Source organism: Ornithodoros turicata, chromosome 3 (assembly GCF_037126465.1).
Source record: "Ornithodoros turicata isolate Travis chromosome 3, ASM3712646v1, whole genome shotgun sequence".
Taxonomy (NCBI): domain Eukaryota; kingdom Metazoa; phylum Arthropoda; class Arachnida; order Ixodida; family Argasidae; genus Ornithodoros; species Ornithodoros turicata.
This window is the reverse complement of record NC_088203.1, coordinates 57,309,301-57,332,061: the sequence shown is the minus strand read 5'-3', so window position 1 is coordinate 57,332,061 and position 22,761 is coordinate 57,309,301. Positions and strand designations below refer to the sequence as shown.

The 22,761-nt window shown below is 44.2% G+C and overlaps 1 protein-coding gene across 2 annotated transcripts in view; it reads right to left on the bottom strand.

Annotated features, from left to right (window-relative positions):
• Nucleotides 1–5,460: 5,460 nt before the first annotated feature.
• Nucleotides 5,461–22,761, bottom strand: part of LOC135388491 (plancitoxin-1-like) — a 137,758-nt gene continuing 120,457 nt past the window's right edge. For both annotated transcript variants that reach the window (XM_064618069.1, XM_064618068.1), the window contains 3 exons: nucleotides 14,933–15,136; nucleotides 6,387–6,631; nucleotides 5,461–5,643 (listed from right to left, as the gene is read on the bottom strand). In XM_064618069.1, the coding sequence (XP_064474139.1) occupies nucleotides 5,533–5,643; nucleotides 6,387–6,631; nucleotides 14,933–15,136 (560 nt within the window). In that variant the 3' untranslated portion in view covers nucleotides 5,461–5,532. The remainder of the gene's footprint in view (nucleotides 5,644–6,386; nucleotides 6,632–14,932; nucleotides 15,137–22,761) is intronic.

Below are 22,761 nucleotides of genomic sequence, written 5' to 3'. Positions count from 1 at the left end.
CCTCGACTCTGCAGATACGTGAGCTAATTGCAAAGACACCCCCTCTCACCGTAACAAACGTTTTACGCCCAATGCACTTATAATGAACGTTCCCCAACAACTTGTGCTTCAGTAAATGCTCCGGCCTCCGGCCATTTCGCCAACTCAGGCCATTGTGAATGCTCTGGTCTCCCTTCAAATCCTCGTCCGCGGTGGAAGGGGCATAAAGGAAGCCTGCTGTTCTTTTTTCGTTTTTTTAAGGGTAAGGGAATTTTAACAATAATAACACATTGGGCTATGATAAATCCTGAAAATTAAAAAGCTGGATATAACTATGTGTCAGCTCCTTCGGTCAGACAGCGACACGGTCGAACGCGGCGTTGCAGACAACCTAACCCATGATTACCCAACGTAAGACCCGTTGTCTTACGTTGGGTAATCACAGGTGAACAGAATAAAGTTTAATTTTGCGAAGACACTGACAGGTGTTTGTACGCACGTTCAATTCGATTGGGGTCTAAGACCAAGCAGTCCATTACCTTACCTATAGGGAGCTGGTCAAGCTCGCTTGGAAACTTTCAAGATTCGAACTTTTTGTGACGTCTTTCAGGAACTCCTCCTTAATTTGTAACTTCTGCTGAACATGTCGAACAGCATATTCAAACCTATATGGACCCCACACTATCAATCGCTTTGTATGCGCTCCAACCGGGATGTACAGACCTTCGTTGATACGCTTCCCGTTTGCTTGTTTAAATTGAGATATGGCAGTCGTCGAAAACGCAAGACAGCGGCAGAAATCGAGTCCGCACTTTTTGATTCCTAGCACAGTGCGCTGATCATTATGCTAATGTAGAGAAGAAGATCAGGCAAGCGGGTGTGAAGCGCAAAGTAGATGCATACCCCTCAGTTTAGGGAAATGAGAGGCCAGCACACACAAGACTCAAACTGAGCACTGACTGGCAAGGACAGAGAGATGACAGAAATAGTGTTGGAGAGGGGAGGGGGGAGGGAGGTCAGCTGATGGATGCTAATGCACCCTGGAATGCAAACAAGTAGTGCTGCCTTGACCGAGAAGGACACGTGTTCCTGTGCCATTTAGATAATACATACAATCAGCCTGCTCAAAAATTGGGACACAGGCTCGACAGCTTTGTACATTTTTTGACAGTTCTAAAATTTATCTGTTACTTTTTAACATTTACGTTTCAGAGCCGAGGAATGCTCCCGCATGCGATCAACGGCTCCTGTGGTCAGTGTAGCAGAAGCCACGTGATCAAATTATTTGGTACACAGCATTGTTTCTCACATGGAACAATTTGATATCTATGTTTCATGTCACAAACTGACTCATAGTGGAAGTTACGAAATACTTCATTCTATTCTTAACTTTATAATAGCCTTTGAGACATTGGTTAACGGCTTGCTTACAAAGCGTATGCGAAATCTCATGGAAAGGGAAACACCAAAGGAGACAATGGTCACCCGCGCTACTCGCAACAGTTTGAAGGTCTTGTTGCACAAGCTGCGAACCGAATGACCAATAACCGCCACACGAATAACCAATAAAATGTATAAAAGAAAGCAGTTGCAGCTCCTAGCCTGCACAGTTAGTACAGCAAGCCGATGGCTGAAGAACTGAGAGCATAGCTGAACAGCCTTTTGGACATTTAAAGGGACCGAAAAGTGAAAAATAACCCCCATGTTTTTGCCCACTGTCGTGCACAACATCGTTGTTTGATAAGACACAGAAAGCGTTACTTCTCAATTCGGCATATTTTTTACGTATAAATATTTTGAAGATTGCCGGAACATGGACGGTGCTGCCAGCGAACGGCGAAAAAGAGCAACTTGGGTTTCAGGTCCAGGGCTCCCAGGGATTGGTCAACCCTTACCACGTGAGAGCTAATTTTGTAGAGAATGAAGCTGGCGCACATTGTCTTACAGCTAAACACTATTTTAAAAATGACGCTCACTTCCATAGTTTTACGTTAATAAAGCATTCAGCTACTTCGCCGCTACGAGCTACGATCCGCGGATCCGCCGCGCCATCTGCAAGGCCGTCTGTGTTATCGCGTTTATTGTTTACGTCGTGGGCGGTCGTGTTGGTCGCGCGAAGAGAAGTGAATGACATGTTCGTGGTTGTTGTGTCAATTATTCGAGAGACCTACATATGCCTGGTGTGGTTTTGGTGTTTGGGGATGCAAAAATCATGTTCGTTCACCATCGGCAGCAGGCGTTTCTACCACAAGATTCAACAGGAGAGTGCGCGAAAACGAATGTGGTTCAAAGCACTCGCTTATTAGATGTAGCAGTCGTGTGGTATGTGCTGAGCTCATTTTGCTGCCGATGACTACGAAGATGCCGTAGAAGGCGAATTGCGAAGACGTCCGAAGCACACTGATGCTCAGTACCCAGTGATTTTGCTTCACCGAGGTGGCGAGTTCAACACAGCGTCTTAGGTATGTACAGGCGTCACACACGTATAAGTTATAATATAGCGACGACGTATTCCATTTAACTTATGTTATCCTACTTGTCCCGTACTCAACTTTGTCAACATCAACAAATTTAATTTTAGGGGCCTTCCAGTGTTGAAGTGGCGCAAGACTGCTTCGTATGTGTGATCCAGGCACTCAAGTTGGCATGACAGAAAGAACTGAAACCAGGTATGCAAAGTCCACAGGTGGAAGCACTAGATTTTTTACGTGTTGCAGACTTTGTGACTTTTTTCTTTTTTGAGTCTTTGGACAGGTGCAGAACATTAGTATGACGTCAACAAGAGGAGAAGAAACCGATGAGAACTACTAGCTTGTTTGAAGGGTACGAGAATAGTTCCTGTTGAGATGGAGTTATGACTTTATGACCAAGGAACGCTAATTAATTTTCTAGAGATGCATCCTCTACACTTGAATACCCAGTGCAACAGCAAACGTTCATTGTCTTTGAAGCCGCAACTACTGGAATTGTTCAATGTGTGTCAGAGCTGCAGTGAGCCATGCAAGGTTACCACATCATATTGGTCCCAAAATTTGCATAGTCCCCCTATCTCGGACGCAACTGTCATTTCTGTTTATTGCTCTTCCGATCCTACCTTCTCAGAAATGAATATGGTTCACCATACACTGCATGGGCACTGCCTTTCTCTGCTCATGCTTTCGGTTTCTTGTTCTGTTGAATAAATCTTCACTTGAGTTTGCAGCCATTACGCTGTCTACTGTGTTTGCCCCTCATCTATATTGATGTGCTCTAACGGTATAGCACATCAACATCCCAACAACCTTCCAAACAACCTCGCCTAGTCCTACTTTTGGGTGGAAACTACACGATGTGGTAACATCCACATATATAAAGTTTTAGTCGACGGAAATTCGCTGTTTTTGTACAACCTTCATTGTACATTTCTTTTGTCTCACTTAGCATGCCTGAAGAAATGTTCTGATCTTCATCAAGATGACAGGTCATTGTTTGATCTGCAGCATCATTTTTCCTGTAATCTTTTCACCAACAGAGAATACAAAAGTGAACAAATGGTAAAATATAACTAGCTTGTTAAATTCAAAAGGGAAAGACGAAACTGTTTATACTTCTCTTGTTTATTTATGTTGTAGGTTTTACAACTGTGTGTTCAAGTAAGTCAAAACATCAGAGGGCAGGAAGTCCTACTCTATTTCCTAAATCCCTGGACAATAAAAAAGAAAGATATAGTTTGAATTGGGACAAAATGTTGCTTCTGCTCTTATATTATATTTCAATTAAATGTTACGATGCATTTGTAGTGTACACTGAAGCCAGTTTCAATTTGCAGGGCTGTCAAAAGTACTTTACAAAAGTACATCTCAATTACAATAACAGAGAACTTATGCAACAAATTATTTAGCCATTTTGGAGTACTATGCACACCAATGGTGCATTGTTAACTTTGAACCCAGATCAAGGGTTTATAATAGTTGAAGTCAGCCCTTAAGTCCTTCTTTACAAATTTTAGTTGGCGGCGTGATAATGAATCAGTTACAAGTACTCCGTTTAGCAAAACAGAGTTAATTAAGTGTTAAATCACAATCTTGGTTCAATTATTAGTTGACATTTGGAAACGTGGTCACTAAGAAGTATACTAAAAGGTTATGAACACAGTTCAGCTGAATGGCACTGATGAAAATCGTCTTACTTACTCCTCACATATACAAGTGAGACATGAGTATAACCTACAAATACATCTATGCCCACAGGTTACTTAACCCTCCAGGTACAATCTAGTAATTATAATATGCTGTGACAGCAAAGAAAAAGCAATGAGAAAAACTTGCAGCAAACAAGAAATGAAAATGTGCTGACAACATTTCTACAGGTCAGCGCACTGATGGGCAAGCATCCCTAATAGCATGCATGACGCAGATCGAGATCCAGTGGAGTATTTTCTATTGTATTTTCACGGAGCACCCCATATCCTTGTGAATCGCCAACGGGTGGTATAACGGAATTTCCTGCAGAAATAAGCGTTTTCCGTCCAGTTTGCCGTTCAAGTAGCGCGTAAAGATCACATGGCGCTGCCGTGTACGTTGCCGTGCTCTTCGGTTTCTCGGATGCATGTAAAAGACACTGGCAGTACTTCGGTGTCAAGGCACAGTATTTCGAAATATTCGTTAGTTCTGATGCAATCGTCTGTCTGCTTTTCACACGCATTCTCTACCTCTCGGTAGCAAAAACCGTAGTATCCACCGTAGTATCCGTCGGTTTGCATTTCACACATGAACACCTGCACGACGAAAAAACAGCGCCTGTTTCGGCTTATATAAGTGCTTCTCCCTGATACATGGAAATTTCACAAAGCAGTCCATGTTCACGGCACGGTGAGCTACTGCTGAGGACGAACGTGACTCCGATTAATCTTCTGCTGCGAAGAACACACTTTCCAGCACGCTAACGCACGAACAACAGTCCTGTGTGAGTGGCAGTTCTCGAATGCGGAATTCCAGCGCACTTATGTCCAAGAGGCTCGACATTCTCGACGTAGAAAGCGGTCACAAATGCCCACTGCCATTTTCGTTTTCGCCGGATTAGCGCCCGGAAGTGCGCTATTACACGCGTCCTCGACAGAGGGCCGGGGGTTAATGCCATTGTTGACAGACTGCTCGGTTTCCTACTAGGTCCCTGGACATGCGATTATGGAAAATTCGATTACAGAAAAACTACAACGATTCCAGCGGAGTTCTTTGACATTTGAACTTTTGAAGGTTCAAGCTTTTCGCTGAACATAAAGTTTCGATAGGTTTATATTCACTTTTCGGTCCCTTTAAGAAATTATTTGTATTCATGTGAATCTTTTCAATCCCTTTAACGGATGAAAAATCGAATATATAACGGTGGTGAACCGGGCAAGTCGGTATGAATCCTCGTTTAAAGTGCTAGTTTAACTCGATGCCAACATGTAAGTCGCACTTATTCATATTAAACTATCGGATCATTTTAATGAAAAGCGGAGCAGACAAACATAACTATTTATTCGTAGCATTCTGTACTGTACAATATAATGTACACATTTCAGTATGTGTCTCACGTCTTCTTACCGCAGGGAAAACTACGTTCAACACTTTGCCTAAATACCTTAGCTACACGGGCGTTGTTAATGCAGAGTACGCCTCCTCCGCGGTCAAACTGGGACTTCTGGAAAGAGAAAGAAGGACAAGGCTACACTTCACTTCGCTTCACTTTGTCGCTCTTCGACATGCAAGAGCTGAAAATTCAGACCTTGTATTCTTATATCGCGAGGTATGAATACTACACCTAATATTATCGTGATTCTCGAAGTTCTTGAAGAGGCAATGCGTGCATCATGCTATTCAAGAACGGACCCCAACCCCTTTATAAAAATCCAATATCCGTCACTTGGCCAATCACTAAAATGAATTCAAAAGTCCTGTCGGGGTCTTAAATAGCCGATGACTTGGTTCTAGAAATATCCAGACATTCACACGAGCAATATTCTCCAGAACACTCCAGTAGGAGATGCCATGCAAGCCACAACTTTCAGCTGCCACATGCGAGCGAGTGTCTAACGTCACGCGTTTTCATGCGCTGCTAACGGTGGGGCGTATGCTGTGACATAGCCACAACAGGGAGGAAATCAAGTGGAAACACTGACACACATAGGGACATGAAAGGGGACCACAGACAAGCACTCAACCACCTACAGTAGCAGACAACAAGAAGAGACGCAGATGGCATCGTCTGCTACCTGCGCATTCCCAATGTCCCGGCAACGTGCAAATGCTCAACGTCACACGCGGCAGATTTTTCCCACCCCTTGAGAAGTTTTTTTTTTTTTTGCTTTTTCTTTCACTAGATTATTCCGTGAGGACGTCGCTAGTGCGAACATGCGGTATAAGTAACGTATATGTATTTCATACCATTCTGTTCAGTGATCCGACGCAGAACGTGGGTTTGGAGAAAGACACCGCCCATTTGCTATGATCTTCTCGGTAACTGAACTCGATCGACTTGGATTTTGAGAACTTCAGCTTTACAGTGTCGACGTCCATAACGCTGTACAGGCCTCTGCAAGTCGATGTCATCGCATTTCCAGCACCGTTGCGCCAGGTTTCCACATATTGGCTATCTGTCGTGTACTTGGACAGTAGTTCGGAATAAATGTCTGTAAAATAATTGTACACACATGCACTTACTAGATGATGCAGTACTGTGCTGCAAAGACAGGGAACAGCTCGTGCCGTTGCTATCAACATCAATAATGCTATGAAGATAAGCTTCGACGAAAAGTTCACATTTCCTGCAACTGCTTGTCGGAAGACCTCGGCACCATTCATTATCAATCAGCATTGTAACAGCATTGATTGTGCAGGCACAACGATATCGCAATCCATTTCAAAATTGACAAAGTTCGCCCAACGCTTTTTGTTCTTCATTCAAACGATTTTGGAGAGCTATTGCATTCACCACCTTTTTCTGAATTTAATGGAAATGTTTTTGAACTTCCTCAGTTACCGAGGGCATAATACGAAAAGACAAGAAGGGACTATCGTGCGATTAAATTGCGTTGCTCCAATGTCTCACGCAATAGAAAACGCGCAACACCCAATCTCTTTGATCCCATACTGATCACAGTCACACGATAAACGCGTCCATTTCTCCGAAAGAGTTTTTGGACACTCTAATTTCACGTTTGTTTCTTTGTTTGTAAGGGAAAAAAAGAGGAGGAGGGACTCATCCATGACTCATCCTCATTGCTGACCCATGGTGAAGCAAACGATGTCGAAGGTCGCAAGAACATAACAATCCCTGCTTGGTATTGTAAGCTAAGTACGGGAACAGGCAGCTACAATAAATTCTTCGCAAAATTGAACTGTTATTATGACATTTATGAGCTCTGTCCCTTTTCCAACAGCGACACCATCTAAGAGCATTGTGTTGAATCAATTGAAATTATTGAAAAGAGCAACAGGGAAGAAAACAATCCTTCTGGACACAAGGTTCGTGTGACCATTGTTTAATACATATACAAATACATATACAAATAATTGGTTTTTAGTTTCTCTGTCTCCACCTCTGCAATTCTATTGAGTTGATTGTGTACTTTTTGTAGCGCTAGTTTAATGTATCTGCTTCTGTGCAGTGCTAATGTGGCATTAATTAATTAATTAATTCGCGCATTTATTACACAAAAGCGACGATGACATCTGAGTAATATCTGTAGTCGAACATGACAGCCATTTTTTCGTGCAGTTTATATGCAGCTCGATAAAAAGCTACAGCTAAAGCCTTCATATTAAAGAATTCACGAAGCCTTCATATTAAGGCTTTCATAAAGCCTTAAAGATTCCAGCATTCTTTCTTTCTCTTTTTTTTCGCACGAACTCTCTAGCACGGAAGGCTAACGGCGGTACGTTCTTTATTACTCACATATGTATGTTGTTCATCTCTTATACCATCCTTTCAATTTCGTTTCCGTTATGTACCCGTTACTGTGACAGGTAGCGAAACAGCGTGTACGGAGCTCGCAGTTGCCACGCATTTCAGTTTTGTCACTATCCCTTTTTGCTTTAGTGATGCTTTTGAGTATATAACGCGCATGCTCCAGGCAAGTAATTTCGCTGTGGTGAAATCGTACGTCTTACGAGATGTAAAAGAAAATCTCTAGAAATGTGCTCTCTGCTTCTGCAGAAAAATCTCTTCTGCATCGTGTATATGGGCTACTGGCGTCCTGAGCACAGCAACCATTCATGGCACAATCAGACATGGCAGGGTTGCCCCCGTAGACTCCCGCCAATACTGTCGCGCTGAAGTGAACCGAAAAAGTCGTAGGTGGGTTTCGGAATCCCGAGCCGTATTTATTATCCCCTCTTTTTTTATCTAACGTGGATGACTGTATTCGGAGACGGGATCAAAATTTCCATGTAACCTTCTCTTCTGCGTCGGATTCGACTGTAGTCATTTTCGCATCCACGATACTGCAAATACAAACACATCGCACGGTTCCTAATTATTGATGTGTTTTACTATTTCACCCTTTACTCTTTAATAGTAACTATTGTGTACTGGTCTGTAGTAGTCGAGTCTAGTTTTTTTGGAAAGGCTGTCTTCATTTTTACTTTTCACTTTCAAATTAACGTATTGACGCAGATGAAAAAGAAAAGAGACGCAGCCACACCTGCGCAACATTTTGTGCAGCCTCAGACATCTAAATAATCCTTGTGATTTCGAGGGAATTTTAATGCTGTTTTCTTCTCAGCCATAGGCTGTTTGGTGAGATGAGTGAGCAGCTAACGTGTTTGTCATGGACGACGCACTTGATTCTGGTTCCGATCGCAACGAATATTTTTGGCCGAATGGACACCTGAAAACAGAGGTGAGTAAAATATCGTGGAGGTAGTTTGTTATCGGGACCACTGTTTTTTTTTTATGAAATAATATGGACAGAAAGATGATATGCTTTTACCTGAAAGAGGAAGAAATCACAAATCAAACTGAACAACAACGAGCGTCGTATATCGTGTGTGAAACGTATAAAAACTAACTGTTATCGCTGGTTTTTTCAAGCTGATACGGAATCATTACTCAGGAGGAACGACACTTCGGCTGCACAGTCCGATGCCCGCACCTCTTAGAGCGTGCCCGTTTAGGGGGGACCCCAGTCTTTGCAACCTGACCTGCCAAACACCTACCAATAGACCAATAGACATAAACAGATAGACAAACCTACCTGCCCTATGCTAGCCTAAACTAATGTATACCTAATATAATGTTATCCAGCGCCTCTACCTTTCACAAGATGGCAACCTCCAGATCGGTTAGGTTTAGTGTGGCCGTGTTTCTCCAGCTGCAAAAGTGCTTCAGATGCATGTGAGTGCCGAGAGGGGGGCAAGGGGGGAAGACGCCCCCCCCCCCGAAACTCAAAGGTCGCTTGTGAAAATAGTGCGCTCTTTAGTCATAGGTCGTAGTCATTATTTTCACAGGTGCCTCTGAGCACCCACACAGTGCGCAACGTCCGCCTCCAGAAAAAGATGTGGTAAGGTGTGGAGTTTGCACTCTTGCTTAGAACCAGAAAACGACGCCGATGCATCCTGAATATTATGTGTTACTTTTCTTGATCTATGATCATGCGCGACCCAACGGTGTCCGGTCTATTAATTAATTTTGCCTTTTGGACTGCTCGTTAACGCGCGTTGGAATCTGAGCACACCGGCAGGCAATAAAGCCCTCAGCAAAAAAGGAAAAGAAAAGAAAAAGTTATGCTCAGCCGATGTCGTTGCATAACAGTAACCGCCATTCCATACCGTTCAATTCCCGCATTCTGTAGCATTTGTTCATTCTGCTGCTGTTTTCGATAATGGAAGAACTTGGAATGCGTTTCCGTTACAAGCTCCCATTTTCGTAATATATCATTACCATTGCCGCTATCGTTCCATGTTCTCAAGCTCCCGCGGGGGTGAGACTCGGAGATGACCCAGTCAGACCAGAGCGCATTATAAAAGATTAGAAGAAATTGATAAGAAGGCAACTTTACTCGAAGTAGACGCTCTTAACTCCAATCCCGGATGCTACCATTACAACATGCACCCCATCCTTCCATCAGTACGGAGAGCCTAGATGGGATACACATAGGGATATGTACTCTCTCCACATCCTTACATTTGTGAAAGTCGCACACGGTCACATAGACGAACATACACATGGCAGGTTACACAGGGGTCGCATCGAATGCATTGCTTCGTAGACGAAAGCGTGCTGGGCGAACGCAATGCATCCTCGACAGGTGCTGGTCGCACATCACAGCAAACGTCAAGGCGCACGTGGCATTAAAAATGGCTGCGCCCGTGATCGGCGGTTAAACCGCTTGTAAACAATGCGGTTATTGTTTCTGCGCGACATTTTCTATGTTTTTCGATCACGGTAATAATTTTTATCCGATAATCTCACAGTAAAACGCACAATTTTACACATTAGGCCTGGTACTGTTGACGACTTCCAAAGATGTGATGACGACCGCGCAGCCGATGCGATGCACTTAAAGGGACCGAAAAGTGAAAAATAACCCCCATATTTCTGCCCACTGTCGTGCACAACATCGTTGTTTGATAAGACACAGAAAGCATTACTTCTCAATTCGGCATATTTTTTACGTATAAATATTTTGAAGATTGCCGGAACATGGACGGTGCTGCCAGCGAACGGCGAAAAAGAGCAACTTGGGTTTCGGGTCCAGGGCTCCCAGGGATTGGTCAACCCTTACCACGTGAGAGTTAATTTTGTAGAGAACAAAGTTGACGCACATTATCTTACAGCTAAACGCCATTTTAAAAATGACGCTCACTTCCATAGCTTTTACGTTAATAAAGCATTCAGCTACTTCGCCGCTACGAGCTACGATCCGCCGCGCCATCTGCAAGGCCATCTGTGTTATCGCGTTTATGTTTACGTCGTGGGTGGTCATGTTGGTTGCGCGAAGCAGAAACCAGAAAGTATACGTGAATGACATGTTCGTGGCTGTTGTGTCGATTATTCGAGAGACCTACATATGCCCGGTGTAGTTTTGGTGTTCGGGGATGCAAAAATCATGTTCGTTCACCATCGGCGGCGGGCGTTTTCTACCACAAGGTTCTACAGGAGAGTGCGCGAAAACGAATGTGGTTCGAAACACTCGGCTATTAGATGTAGCAGTCGTGTCGTGTGTGCTGAGCTCATTTTGCTGCCGATGACTACGAAGATGCCGTAGAAGGCGAATTGCGAAGACGTCCGAAGCACACTGATGTTCAGTAACTAGTGATTTTGCTTCACCGAGGTGACGAGTTCAACACAACGTCTTAGGTATGTACAGGCGCCACACATGTATAAATTATAATATAGCGATGACGTATTCCATTTAACGTATGGTATCCTACTTGTCCCGTACTCAACATTGTCAACATCAACAAATTTAATTTTAGGGGCCTTCCAGTGTTGAAGTGGCGCAAGACTGCTTCGTGTGTGTGTGATCCAGGCACTCAAGTTGACATGACAGAAATAGCTGAAAGCAGGTATGCAAAGTCTACAGATGGAAGCACTAGATTTGTTACGTGTTGCAGACTTTGTGACATTTTTTTGAGTCTTTGGACATGTGCAGAACATTAGTATGACGTCAACAATAGGAGAAGAAACCGATGAGAGCTACTAGCTTGTTTGAAGGGTACAAGAATACTTCCTGTTGAGATGTAGTTATGACTAAGGAACGCTAATTAATTTTCTAGAGATGCATCCTCTACACTTGAATACCCAATGAAACAGCAAAAGTTCATTGTCTTTGAAGCCCCACTACTGGAATTGTTCAATGTGTGTCAGAGCTGCAGTGAGCCATGCAAGGTAACCACGTCATATTGGTCCTAAATTTGCAGAGTTCCCCTATCTTGGACGCAACTGTCATTTCTCTTTATTGCTCTTCCGATCCCACCTTCTCAGAGGTTAATGTGGTTCACCATACACTGCATGGGCACTGCCGTTTTCTACTCATGCTTTCGGTTTCTTGTTCTGTTGAATAAATCTTCACTTGAGTTTGCAGCCATCACGCTGGCTACTGTGTTTGCCCCTCATCTATATTGATGTGCTATAACGGTATAGCACATCAACATGCCAACAACCTACCAACAACAACCAAACAACCTTGCCTAGTCCTACTTTTGGATGAAAACTACACGATGTGGTAACATCCACATATATAAAGTTTTAGTCGACGGAGATTTGCTGTGAAAGATAGATGCTGTTTTTGAACAACCTTCATTGTACAGTGCTGGACAAAAGTTTACGGAACGCGCGAGCGGTGTATTTTCTCCTCCGTGCGACACCCTAGCGGCGAGCGGAAGCGGGCCAGTTCACTCGTTCAGAGGGATGGGCAGTGCGCTGGTCGCGACACACTGCGGTAGTTTCGGAATCGCTTGAATGTGCCGGCGAAGTGTTTTGGATTGGTGTCACTACCGGCGCACTCCTTTCCTCCCTCTGAACGAATGAACGAGCCCGCTTCCGCCCGCCGCCAGGGTGCCGCACCGAGGAGAAAATACATCGCTTGCGCGTTCCGTAAACTTTTGTCCAGCACTGTACATTTCTTTTGTCTCACTTAGCATGCCTGAAGAAATGCTCTCATCTTCATCAAGATGACAGGTCATTGTTTGATCTGCAGCATTATTGTTCCTGTAATCTTTTCACCAAGAGAGAATACAACAGTGAACAAATGGTAAAATATAACTAGCTTGTTAACTTCAAAAGCGAAAGAAGAAACTGTTTATACTTCTCTTGTTTATTTATGTTGTAGGTTTTACAACTGTATGTTCAAGTAAGTCAAAACATCAGAGGGCAGGAAGTCCTACTCTATTTCCTAAATCCCTGGACAATAAAAAAGAAAGATATAGTTTGAATTGGGACAAAATGTTGCTTCTGCTCTTATATTATATTTCAATTAAATGTTAGATGCATTTGTCATCCACACTGAAGCCAGTTGCAGTTTACGGGACTGTTAAAAGTACTTTACAAAAGTACATCTCAATTACAGTAACAGAGAACTTATGCAATAAATTATTTAGCCATTTTGGAGTATTATGAATACCAATGGTGCATGGTTAACTTTGAACCCAGATCAAGGGTTAATAATACCTGAAGTCGGCCCTCAAGTCCTCCTTTACAAATGTTAGTTGGTGACGAGATAATGCATCAGTTACAAGTACTCCGTTTAGCAAAACAGAGTTAATTAAGTGTAAATCCCAATGTTGGTTCAAATATTAGTTGACATTTGGAAACGTGGTCACTAAGAAGTATACTAAAAGGTTCTGAACACAGTTCAGCTGAATGACGCTGATTAAAGTTATCTTACTTACTCCTCATATATACAATTGAGACATGAGTATAACCTACAAATACATCTATGCCCACAGGTTACTCAACCCTCCAGGAACAAACTAGTAATTATAATATGCTGTGACAGCAAAGAAAAAGCAATGAGAAAAACTTGCAGCAAGCAAGAAATGAAAATATGCTGACATCAACATTTCTACAAGTCTGCGCACTGAGGGGAAAGCATCCCTAATAGCATGCACGACGCAGATCGAGATCCAGTGGAGTACTTTCTATTGTATTTTCTCGGAGCACCCCATATCCTTCTTGTGAATGGCCGACAGGTGGTATAACGAAATTTCCTGCAGAAATAAGGGTTTTACGTCCAGTTTGCCGTTCAAGTAGCGCGTAAAGACCACACGGCGCTGCCGTGTATGTTGCCATGCTCTTCGGTTTCTCGGATGTATGTAAAAGACACTTGCAGTACTTCGATGTCAAGGCACAGTATTTCGAAATATTCGTTAGTTCTGATGCAGTTGTCTGTCTGCTTTTCACACGCATTCTCTACCTCCCGGCAGCAAAAACCGTAGTATCCATCCGTAGTATCCCTCGGTTTGCATTTCACGCATGAACACCTGCACGACGAAAAAACAACGCTTGTTTCGGCTTACACAAGTGCTTCTCCCTGATACATGGAAATTTCACGAAGCAGTCCATGTTCACGGCACGGTGAGCTACTGCTGAGGACGAATGTGACTCCGATGAATTTCTGGACGAGGAATCTTCTGCTGCGAAGAACACACTTTCCAGCACGCCAACGCACGAACAGCAGTTCTGTGTGAGCGACAGTTATCGAATGTGGAATTCCAGCGCACTCATGTTCAAGGGGCTCGACATTCTCGACGTAGAAAGTGGTCACAAATGCCCACTGCCATTTTCGTTTTGGCCGGATTAGCGCCCGGAAGTGCGCGTATTACATGCGTCCTCGACAGATGGCGCGGGGTCATGCAATTGTTGACAGACTGCTCGGTTTCCTACTAGGTCCCTGGACATGTAATCATGGAAAATTCGATTACAGAAAAACTACAGCGATTTCAGCGGAGTTCTTTAATATTTGAACTTTTGAAGGTTCAAGCTTTCCGCTGAACATAAAGTTTCGATAGGTTTATATTCACTTTTCGGTCCCTTTAAACTAAGGAGAAATGGGTTACCATGTTGCGGAAGAAGCACCGCATAGTTTACGCTGGCAAAATACGTTGATCTCTTCTCATTATATGATGATGGAAGTATGTTGGTAAGCGGCAAAACGACATGTAAACAAAGTCACATGACCTCAATATTACGTTTTCTATGACGTGCGACCAGGACAAGATGGCAGTGTTTCCAAAAGCACCCGCTTGATGGTTGTTACAACAATGGCGGGTTTGTGTCACCCCTGTGCCTGGTGGTTAGGACCATTTTGTCGAGTGAGGATCACTGAAGCTGATAATCAGTTGAGCCTCCCCTGCATGAATATCCGAGTCATGTACTGCATTTTCTCTTCTTTCTCACGTGTTGCACGCAATAATCGTTTAGTACGCATACATCAGCTTTCCTTTATTCCAAACTTGCTTTTTCTACTTCGAATAATATATTTACTCACCTTTCTGTAGCTTTGGGCTTTTCGAAATGATGGTGAAAGATGAACCTCCCTTAGATCTCAGTTTGCTCACTGCGAAAAACTTGCCCTCTCTCTCCTTTCGAAAGTTTTCTGCCAAAAGCCTCTCCAGTATTGGAAACTTCTTCTCCCACTTCTCGAACTTGTGTTTGTCATAGATGAAAGGTCTCTGCATCAGGAGGTGCTCAGCTAGAAATTGAGAAAAATACTTCCATATTAACGGTATTTTATTTTAATATTTCTGTTTCAAGTCGGGACAGAGAATGTTTCCCAGTCATCCGCATATTATTTTCGCGTTTCAATAGCGCCAGACTAGCACATATATGCTTCCTGATGTGCTTCCTTAGTTACTACGCATTCTTTAGGTAAACAAAAGCTTCGTGAAAGATAAAAATTACATTATGATTTATGAGGCCCCAGCATAGTGATCACACTATAATGTACCAACTACCCCACACCGCAAGTTTTGTGAACGTTATTTACAGGCGTAGTGCTCACAATATACCTATGTATCGCCCAAAACAATGGTAGTTCATCGTGATACATTATACCAAAATAATCAGCAATGGAGATGTAGCCGGTAGGTTTCAAGCAGACTAATAGCTGATGTGGCAACAGGGAATCTAAGCTCTCCATGACAAAGATATCTGAATTATGTGAATAAATTAAAGGAATAGGTGAATGCAGAGTTTCGAAATCTGTAGGCAACCCTGTGCTCCTCCGCTTCCGGTTCGAAATTGTCACCGCCGCGGCATGGCTATGGCTGCAGGAAGGTGAGTAATCTTTAAAAAAGAATAATAAAGAAAAGAACGACGTTTAAATGGCGCACGGGACAGTCAACAGCGGAAATTTATAACTGCTCGCAGTAAAAGAGGCAGCACCGCAGCTTTTTCTGGCACAGCACTGCAGTCGTGAACGGCTTTTTGCTTGGCCGTAGCGTGAACGCAGTTGAACGTGAGCGAGCGAACGAGCGTGAACGCAGACTGATGTATGTGTGTATAAGCGATCAAGAGGAACATGACTTGTTCGTTTGCAGTGATATAATAGCCAATCAGCCATGTTTGCACATTCAATGCGGTTGAGCTCGGATGAAAGCGTCCCGATGCGCACATCGGTGTTTTGTGTAACAGTTGGTTCAAGTTTACCGCATTTCTGCGCAGCTTTTTGCAAAAGGTGAAGTACAAGGAGTAATCCTACACAGACTGTGGCAGACCTGTGGCCACCTCGTGATGTGGAAAACTGCTCTTTATTCCTTGTTGATGCAGGTGTGATTAGGCGAGCTCCTCTTTGAAAAAATGCCTCATGGAGCTGGAAGCCCCTGTCAGCAAGGACTTGATCGCCCTCTCTGATTACATCAGGTAGTCCTGTAAAAAGTAGAACCATTGTTTACCAGAGTAAAACCCACCGTGGGTGTCACAGTGACATCAAGGCTATGTCAGGGAGAAATTGTTTACCACTGTCTAGAGTTAGCTGCCTGTCTGAGATCTGTCCCCCGTAAACTTTGGAAATGAGTGTTACTGCTCCATGAGGGTTGACGCACACTAGAAATTTCAGTGTGCTGGTCTGTTTATAATTACTCCAGATCTCTTGTTAAGGTTTCATATTTAGTGGCCTACAAAGAAAGCCAACCATCACAGAGTTTATCAACATTACTTTGCATGATGCCCAATAATATCAGCTCCAATAACACAAGTATACACCAAAATTTAATTTTTTTTTTTTAATTGGTAAAGAATGATACCTAGTTCACTCACCTGGAAACAGGAATCTCTGAGCAGTCAATTATGGCTGTTAGGTTTGGAAAATATTCACGTTCCATTTCTGTCAACCAGCTCTGTGCAACCAGTGACTCAGGGAAAACAATGAGCCGTTGACAGAGGGAAGCCACTGTTCTGAGCCAGCATTTAAACATACTGCTAGCAGTGTGCTCGGATTTTCCAAACCTGAACGTGAGGTCTTTGAATGGCGTCCCTATACGGAGCTTTATAAGAAATAAAAGAAGCTGCTGAGAGTGTGTCAGGCATTTTGAGCTGTCACGAATTACAGCTGAGACGGTGGTAAGTACAGCAAAGAAAACCGGTTCCGATAGACCTGAAAAGTTGCAGAGGGATTTCTTTTTACTGTGCTACGCCTATCTTGCATAAGTGGCACGTACCTGTGTAGAACAATGCTTGATCATCATTCATGTGCTCTACATGAAGCTGTGCATTCAGTTTCCTAGTTAGAGTTGCAACTCTCTCCTGTAGAATACTGACTGTCCCCCGCAGTACCTCGTTCTCTTCTTGCATGCAGGAACAATTTGCACACAAGGTGAGTGCATCTGTCTGGACAGCTGATGATAACAAAAAAGAAACAGAAAAAAACTGTCGCGATCAAACAGGTGGAAACTTCGCTGTCGTTAAACAGGTTGAACGCCCAAACCTTTAGCCTGAGTCAATGCGATGTCGCCCATGTGATCGTCGATACTGGTATCGTCGGTACATGCAGTATTGCCATAATCAGTGCGCAGAATCCCTACTTCGTCTTCCCCATCGAGCCTGGGATGCTGCTGAGCAGCTGCAGCTTCTCGCTTATGCATTATGCGCATGTGGCGTTCATAACTGTACAACAAGACATGACACTTCATAAAGTGGACTACACAGAACAGATGAAAAAGTTACCATTAAGCTTATCGCTTAGCTTTTTCGTTCAGCCCGGGTCTCGGACTCTCTATCGTGCCGGACCACTGATGGCACGTAATCCACATGCGACGGATCATCGCTTCACATCCCTGCATAATAACGGAAGATTTCACGCTTTACTTGCGTGCATCATACCCAATGCGCTCCGATTTAAAGTGCTTCAAAAGTTGAGAAAAACCTACTTGTCACGAAGTGCATCTCACAGATACGCGCGATAACACCAGGCATCCACAGACGGCCACTGGCTTTTTTTCGGTTTATGGCTACAGCCCAGCGCATTCGTCTTGTTTTCTCCCATGGAACCCGAAACATTTTATGTCCCTTGACAGACGAGTTAGAGCATCCGTATGCAGAACATCCGACCATAATGAGACAAGGGAACGAGATGAACACAGGCGCGATACATGCGTATGGCCAAATATCGAACTGGAAGTACTGAGTCACGTGGGATGAACTGGCGAAAACGACATCCACCTATTCCGCGTTACTTGTGACAGAAAATACGCATTGCACTGGTCACACGCTGGCATTATAATGCCGCCCTGTCGCAACTCTTCATGCGAACGGTAACGTTGAAGTGTTACGTTGACGTTCTGTCAATAACATCTGACTCCAATCTTGTTAGTTTCTGTATTTTCATTCTTCATATACCCTGTTACTTGTAGCACGAAGTGACAAACATCCGTACAAAGCAGAAGAATGGTGCGTTCACATGCTTTATTTTAAATCATAGGATCATCAGAGGTGTGGAACATTGTATCGACTCCTATGGTTCAGTGAGATTCATGAATGACTGTGCTTTGAGCGTGAGTAGTTTTGTGACTTTTTTACGAACATACTTGGACTCTTTGTTTGTGGTGCACGGGGATGAAGTGTACACTCAGAGGGATGGGATCTGCATAGGTTCAAATATAGCTCCTGTGCTTTGCGACATGATGCTAGCTATGGGAGACAGGAGGCTGGCTGCCGCGTTGGGGTCAGCGGGGGCCGTGAGATGTTTCCGATATGTGGATGATTTTTTGGTTTGTTTCCCACACGATAGGTTTGAACAAGGCTGCGTTGACCTGGTACTCAATATGTTTGGGGAAGCCCACCTGGGTTTACAGTTCACTCATGAGATGCCGTGCAACGGCGTCATTAAGTTCCTAACATTCATCCTAACATTCATTCAGTTCCTAACATTCATTCGGCGTCATTAAGTTCCTGGACATTGAGCTCGATTGTCAGGAAGGGCATACTTGCTGGATGTATAAGCCTAGGGTGGAAAAGAGCCTGTTGCCCTACTCGTCGAGGCACACAAAACTTGTTAAGAGGGGAATTGCTGAGGGATGCATACTTCATGCTTTAAAGAAGTCATGTTTTCACAAAGTGCGTGTCAGTGTGCACTCCCAATGTGAGAGATTACAGAGGGCCGGCTATCCAGGGAGTCTTCTCATAGCGGTTTCTGAGAAGCTTTTAAAAAAGCTTCCTGGCAATAGACAAGAGGCACCCATTGATCCAGAGGAGAGGAAGAAGTATGTTGCGTTGCCGTATACTCATGGGTTCACACACAGAGTTAAGAAAGTGGCTAGTAAATATGGAGTGTCGGTTCTGTGCTCAACGCCATTTAGGCTCAAAGGATTGTGTAAAATTGTGAACGGTCGGGGGGCAGCGGGTGAAAAGGGTTGTGGTTGTGTCAAGTCAAGCACAGGGACGTGTTTTTGCAATGTGTGATGAATGTGGTGTACCGCATCCAGCTGTGGTAAGGCATATGTTGGGCAAACGGGGCGTTGCGTTAATGCGAGGTTAAGAGAACATTGTTATGGCTATTCAAATACTCCTATCTGCGGCCACCTAGCTGCCCACTGCAGCGCCTGCAAATGCAAACCGTTGTTTGGTGACACGACCATTATGGATAGTGCGAGAGATAGGTTAAAGAGGGAAGTGATAGAAGCTTATCTTATCTAGCGACTTGGTAGCAAGCGGTGTGTGAGTCAGCCTTCCGTTGCACTGAGCGGGAGGGAGCTAGATATGTTGCACGCGTTTTGTTCTCGCTAAGAGATAGTGGGGTGGGCGTGCCCACCAGGGTGAGCTGTGGTTGCCCCGGCGCTAGTGTGCTCTTTTCTTCATTGCATTAAAGTTGTTAGTGGCGCACGTTACTGTTTTGTCTACCTCTGTACGTTTTGTAATACTTTGCAGCGTTTTTTGCTACTTGCTATGGAATACCAACTAGCCCAACGGTCTGCGTTATTTATTTTAAAACATAACATCTCAACTGCAAATGCAATATTGTTAAAGTAGAGCTATAGCAAGAGGGCTACATTTTCTTCCTTGAGTGCCAATCAGGCCGGAACAAAATTTCTAATTTGTTGAATCTGCCTTCTTGTCGCTCGACTGGAAAACTTTGACGTGAAGCATGGGTACTGAAATCTCAGAGATCATGCGATTTCCTTGAACGAGGACATCCCGAAAATGTTTGCGCTGTTTCACTTCTGTAGAAGGGTCTTGCGCATCAACGGCTAAAAGTGAGCATGCGAACTGTTCTCACATATAGGGCTTTGCTCCACAGCGCAAGAAAACAGCGCTGTTTTCCCTCCTACCACGGTTATGCACCGCAGGAAAACAGCGCTTGTCGGAGTTGAGCCTATGTCAACTTTGTCAGGGCTGATTTCTAGCGCTGCTTTGTGATGACCATTCAGGAGGCAGCTTTAACCATGACGTCGCGGAAGCTGCGGGATCAGTTTTTTTTTTTTTTTGTCGTTCTTTTTGCTTCCGGGTTTTTGCGATGTCGCGTTGGTGTCGCGTTGAATTGAGCATGGCTCCCGATTTACCGTTTCCCAAGCTAACTGAGCTAGTGCGTCCGCACAGCCTGCGAGAATCAAGAATCAACGCAAGATGAAACAGCGCCGATCACCTCGCGAAGAACGCATGAAGTTCCGCGGAAGTTGAGCTGATGAGCGCTGTGCGCTCTGTGTTGGGAGCGAGAACACGAAGGCAAAAAAGAAAAAAATAAATAGTGCCTACTTTCCAGCGTTCTGAAGCAAAGCGCTGTATGTCAAAACAGACCAGAACAGAACTCGAGACACGGAGAAAACAACAAACGCGACAAGGCCTCTGCACCTCTAATCCTTTAATAACCAGTTAATAATAGAAATAAGCATCCCACACTTCTGAGAGGTGACAAATACCGTGTCTCCGTGTCAGAGGTTCAGTCGTTCCCGATCGTGCACATACTGGAAGAATATGATGTTGCTCTCTTGTGAGATTACGATCGGCAGGTACGATGCGAAACTGTAGGGAAGCAATGCTCTAAAACCCATGGCCAAGTGTACAAACTATTTTTTCAGCTTTGAGACTCAAAAATCGCGTCTTTCAGCGCCAAAAATAAATAAGTAAAGCCAGTGACCTGCAGCGTTGAAGCAGACATTCGACACCTTCTTCTCGACTGCCGCCGTTTCAAAACCTTCACACGCTCAAGTCTGGCCTGGCCAGCCTCGAGTACCCCAACATCTCTCTTGACACATTACTTGGCAGACGTAGCGCTGGTACAACCGCAGCGCTTCTCAACTACCTCGGGATGCCGACCTCCTCAGCAGCCTGTGACATCGTGGTCGGGACGGCGGAAGACCTCTGAGCCTACATCACCTGACCCTGAGAACCACAGAAACCTGGGTAAGGTATTATTTACCAAGCCATCTGCCCTTTTTGGTTTACTTTTCCTGCTAACATAAATGGATCCCACACACCCACACCTCCCCGCCATTATGCTTTGACCAGCTTCATCTGCAATCCAAACATGTCGCGCGCTAGAAGGGCTACCTACAGCTCTCGAGATATCCGAAAATATGTTGCAGCGGGTCAGGGAAAGTGACGATGGCCATAGGGGTCATTAACGTGCAGAGCCACAATGTACATATGTTGCGAACACACAGCGAAAAATCCGCTACTGGGCAAGCGCAACGCCCTCGCCCTCTCGGAAATCTGAACCAGCCTACAACGGCATATGGAACGCTTGTGATACGTTTGCCATAGCAAGATAGAAGACAACTGAGGTACCGGTGCCGCCATCTATTCGAGAAATGACGAAACTATCTTAGTGGCGAATATAGTTACTTTCTATGTAGACAAACTAGAACTTGCTTCAACCTTGCTTAGCCTGCGTGATGTTTGGGGACAGTGCGGCCCGACTCAGGGGAGGAGGAAAAGGGAACGGTGAAAGAAGGAGGGAAAGGTGATGATGGTACAGGAGGGCTAGTTGGGTAGTAACGGAGAACTGCCCAACACACACACACAACACACAAAAGCAGACGAGCATTCGTCAGTAGTGCTCTCTGTTCCATGGTAACCGCCAGGGTGATTTGCGAAGTCACCCCAGCTATGCGTTGCAGAAGTGGACTACACGGATACCCCCGTCCTCATCGTACTGATATAGATTACACCGCGATCCTCTGAAGGCAAGACTCTTCAATTACTCTACAAGCAACACCTTCGTAGAAAACTTGAAGGAACACAACGTGGTCATGGTTCTCATGGGAGACTTCAGTACGCACATTAAGAAGGCTCAGAACAACTGCTTCGCTGTATTTATGAAGTAAGTCTTCGATTTGATTTTAGCCAGTGATAAAATTCCAACAACTCCTACGGGAAATATTACAGATTGTGCCTTTCTCAGAGGCATATAAAAGCTAGTGCATCAGTACGTGATCTAATTCAGTTTCCACAGGCCCATGGTTCCCACCGAGTTTTAGAACAAAAATGCAAGCGTCTTTCAATGACCTCCAAGGCTCAACTGTTGTTTTGCTTGGACATGTAAAACGCTGTTTATAAAAGGGATTTCAACATTTGACTAACATAGTTATAAGCTACAGTTATCACACGAGCAAATACATGGGGACTGCACGATAGTGGTCCGTCTACAAACGTGATTGCTGTACACCTGAACATTAAAGACTATAGGATAGAAAGGAAGGTTAACGCATACAACGCAGACCGCCGTTCATTTCATGAACCTCTGGTTTCCGCTGCCGATTAGAATTGCAATATGTGCTAACACCTGTGGTTTTGAAGCAACAGTTCTGAGTCTAGTAAAGCGGAATCTGCACTCGCAGCTTCAGGATAATAAGAAAAGGATTAAAATCAGGGGCGACTTTGGGA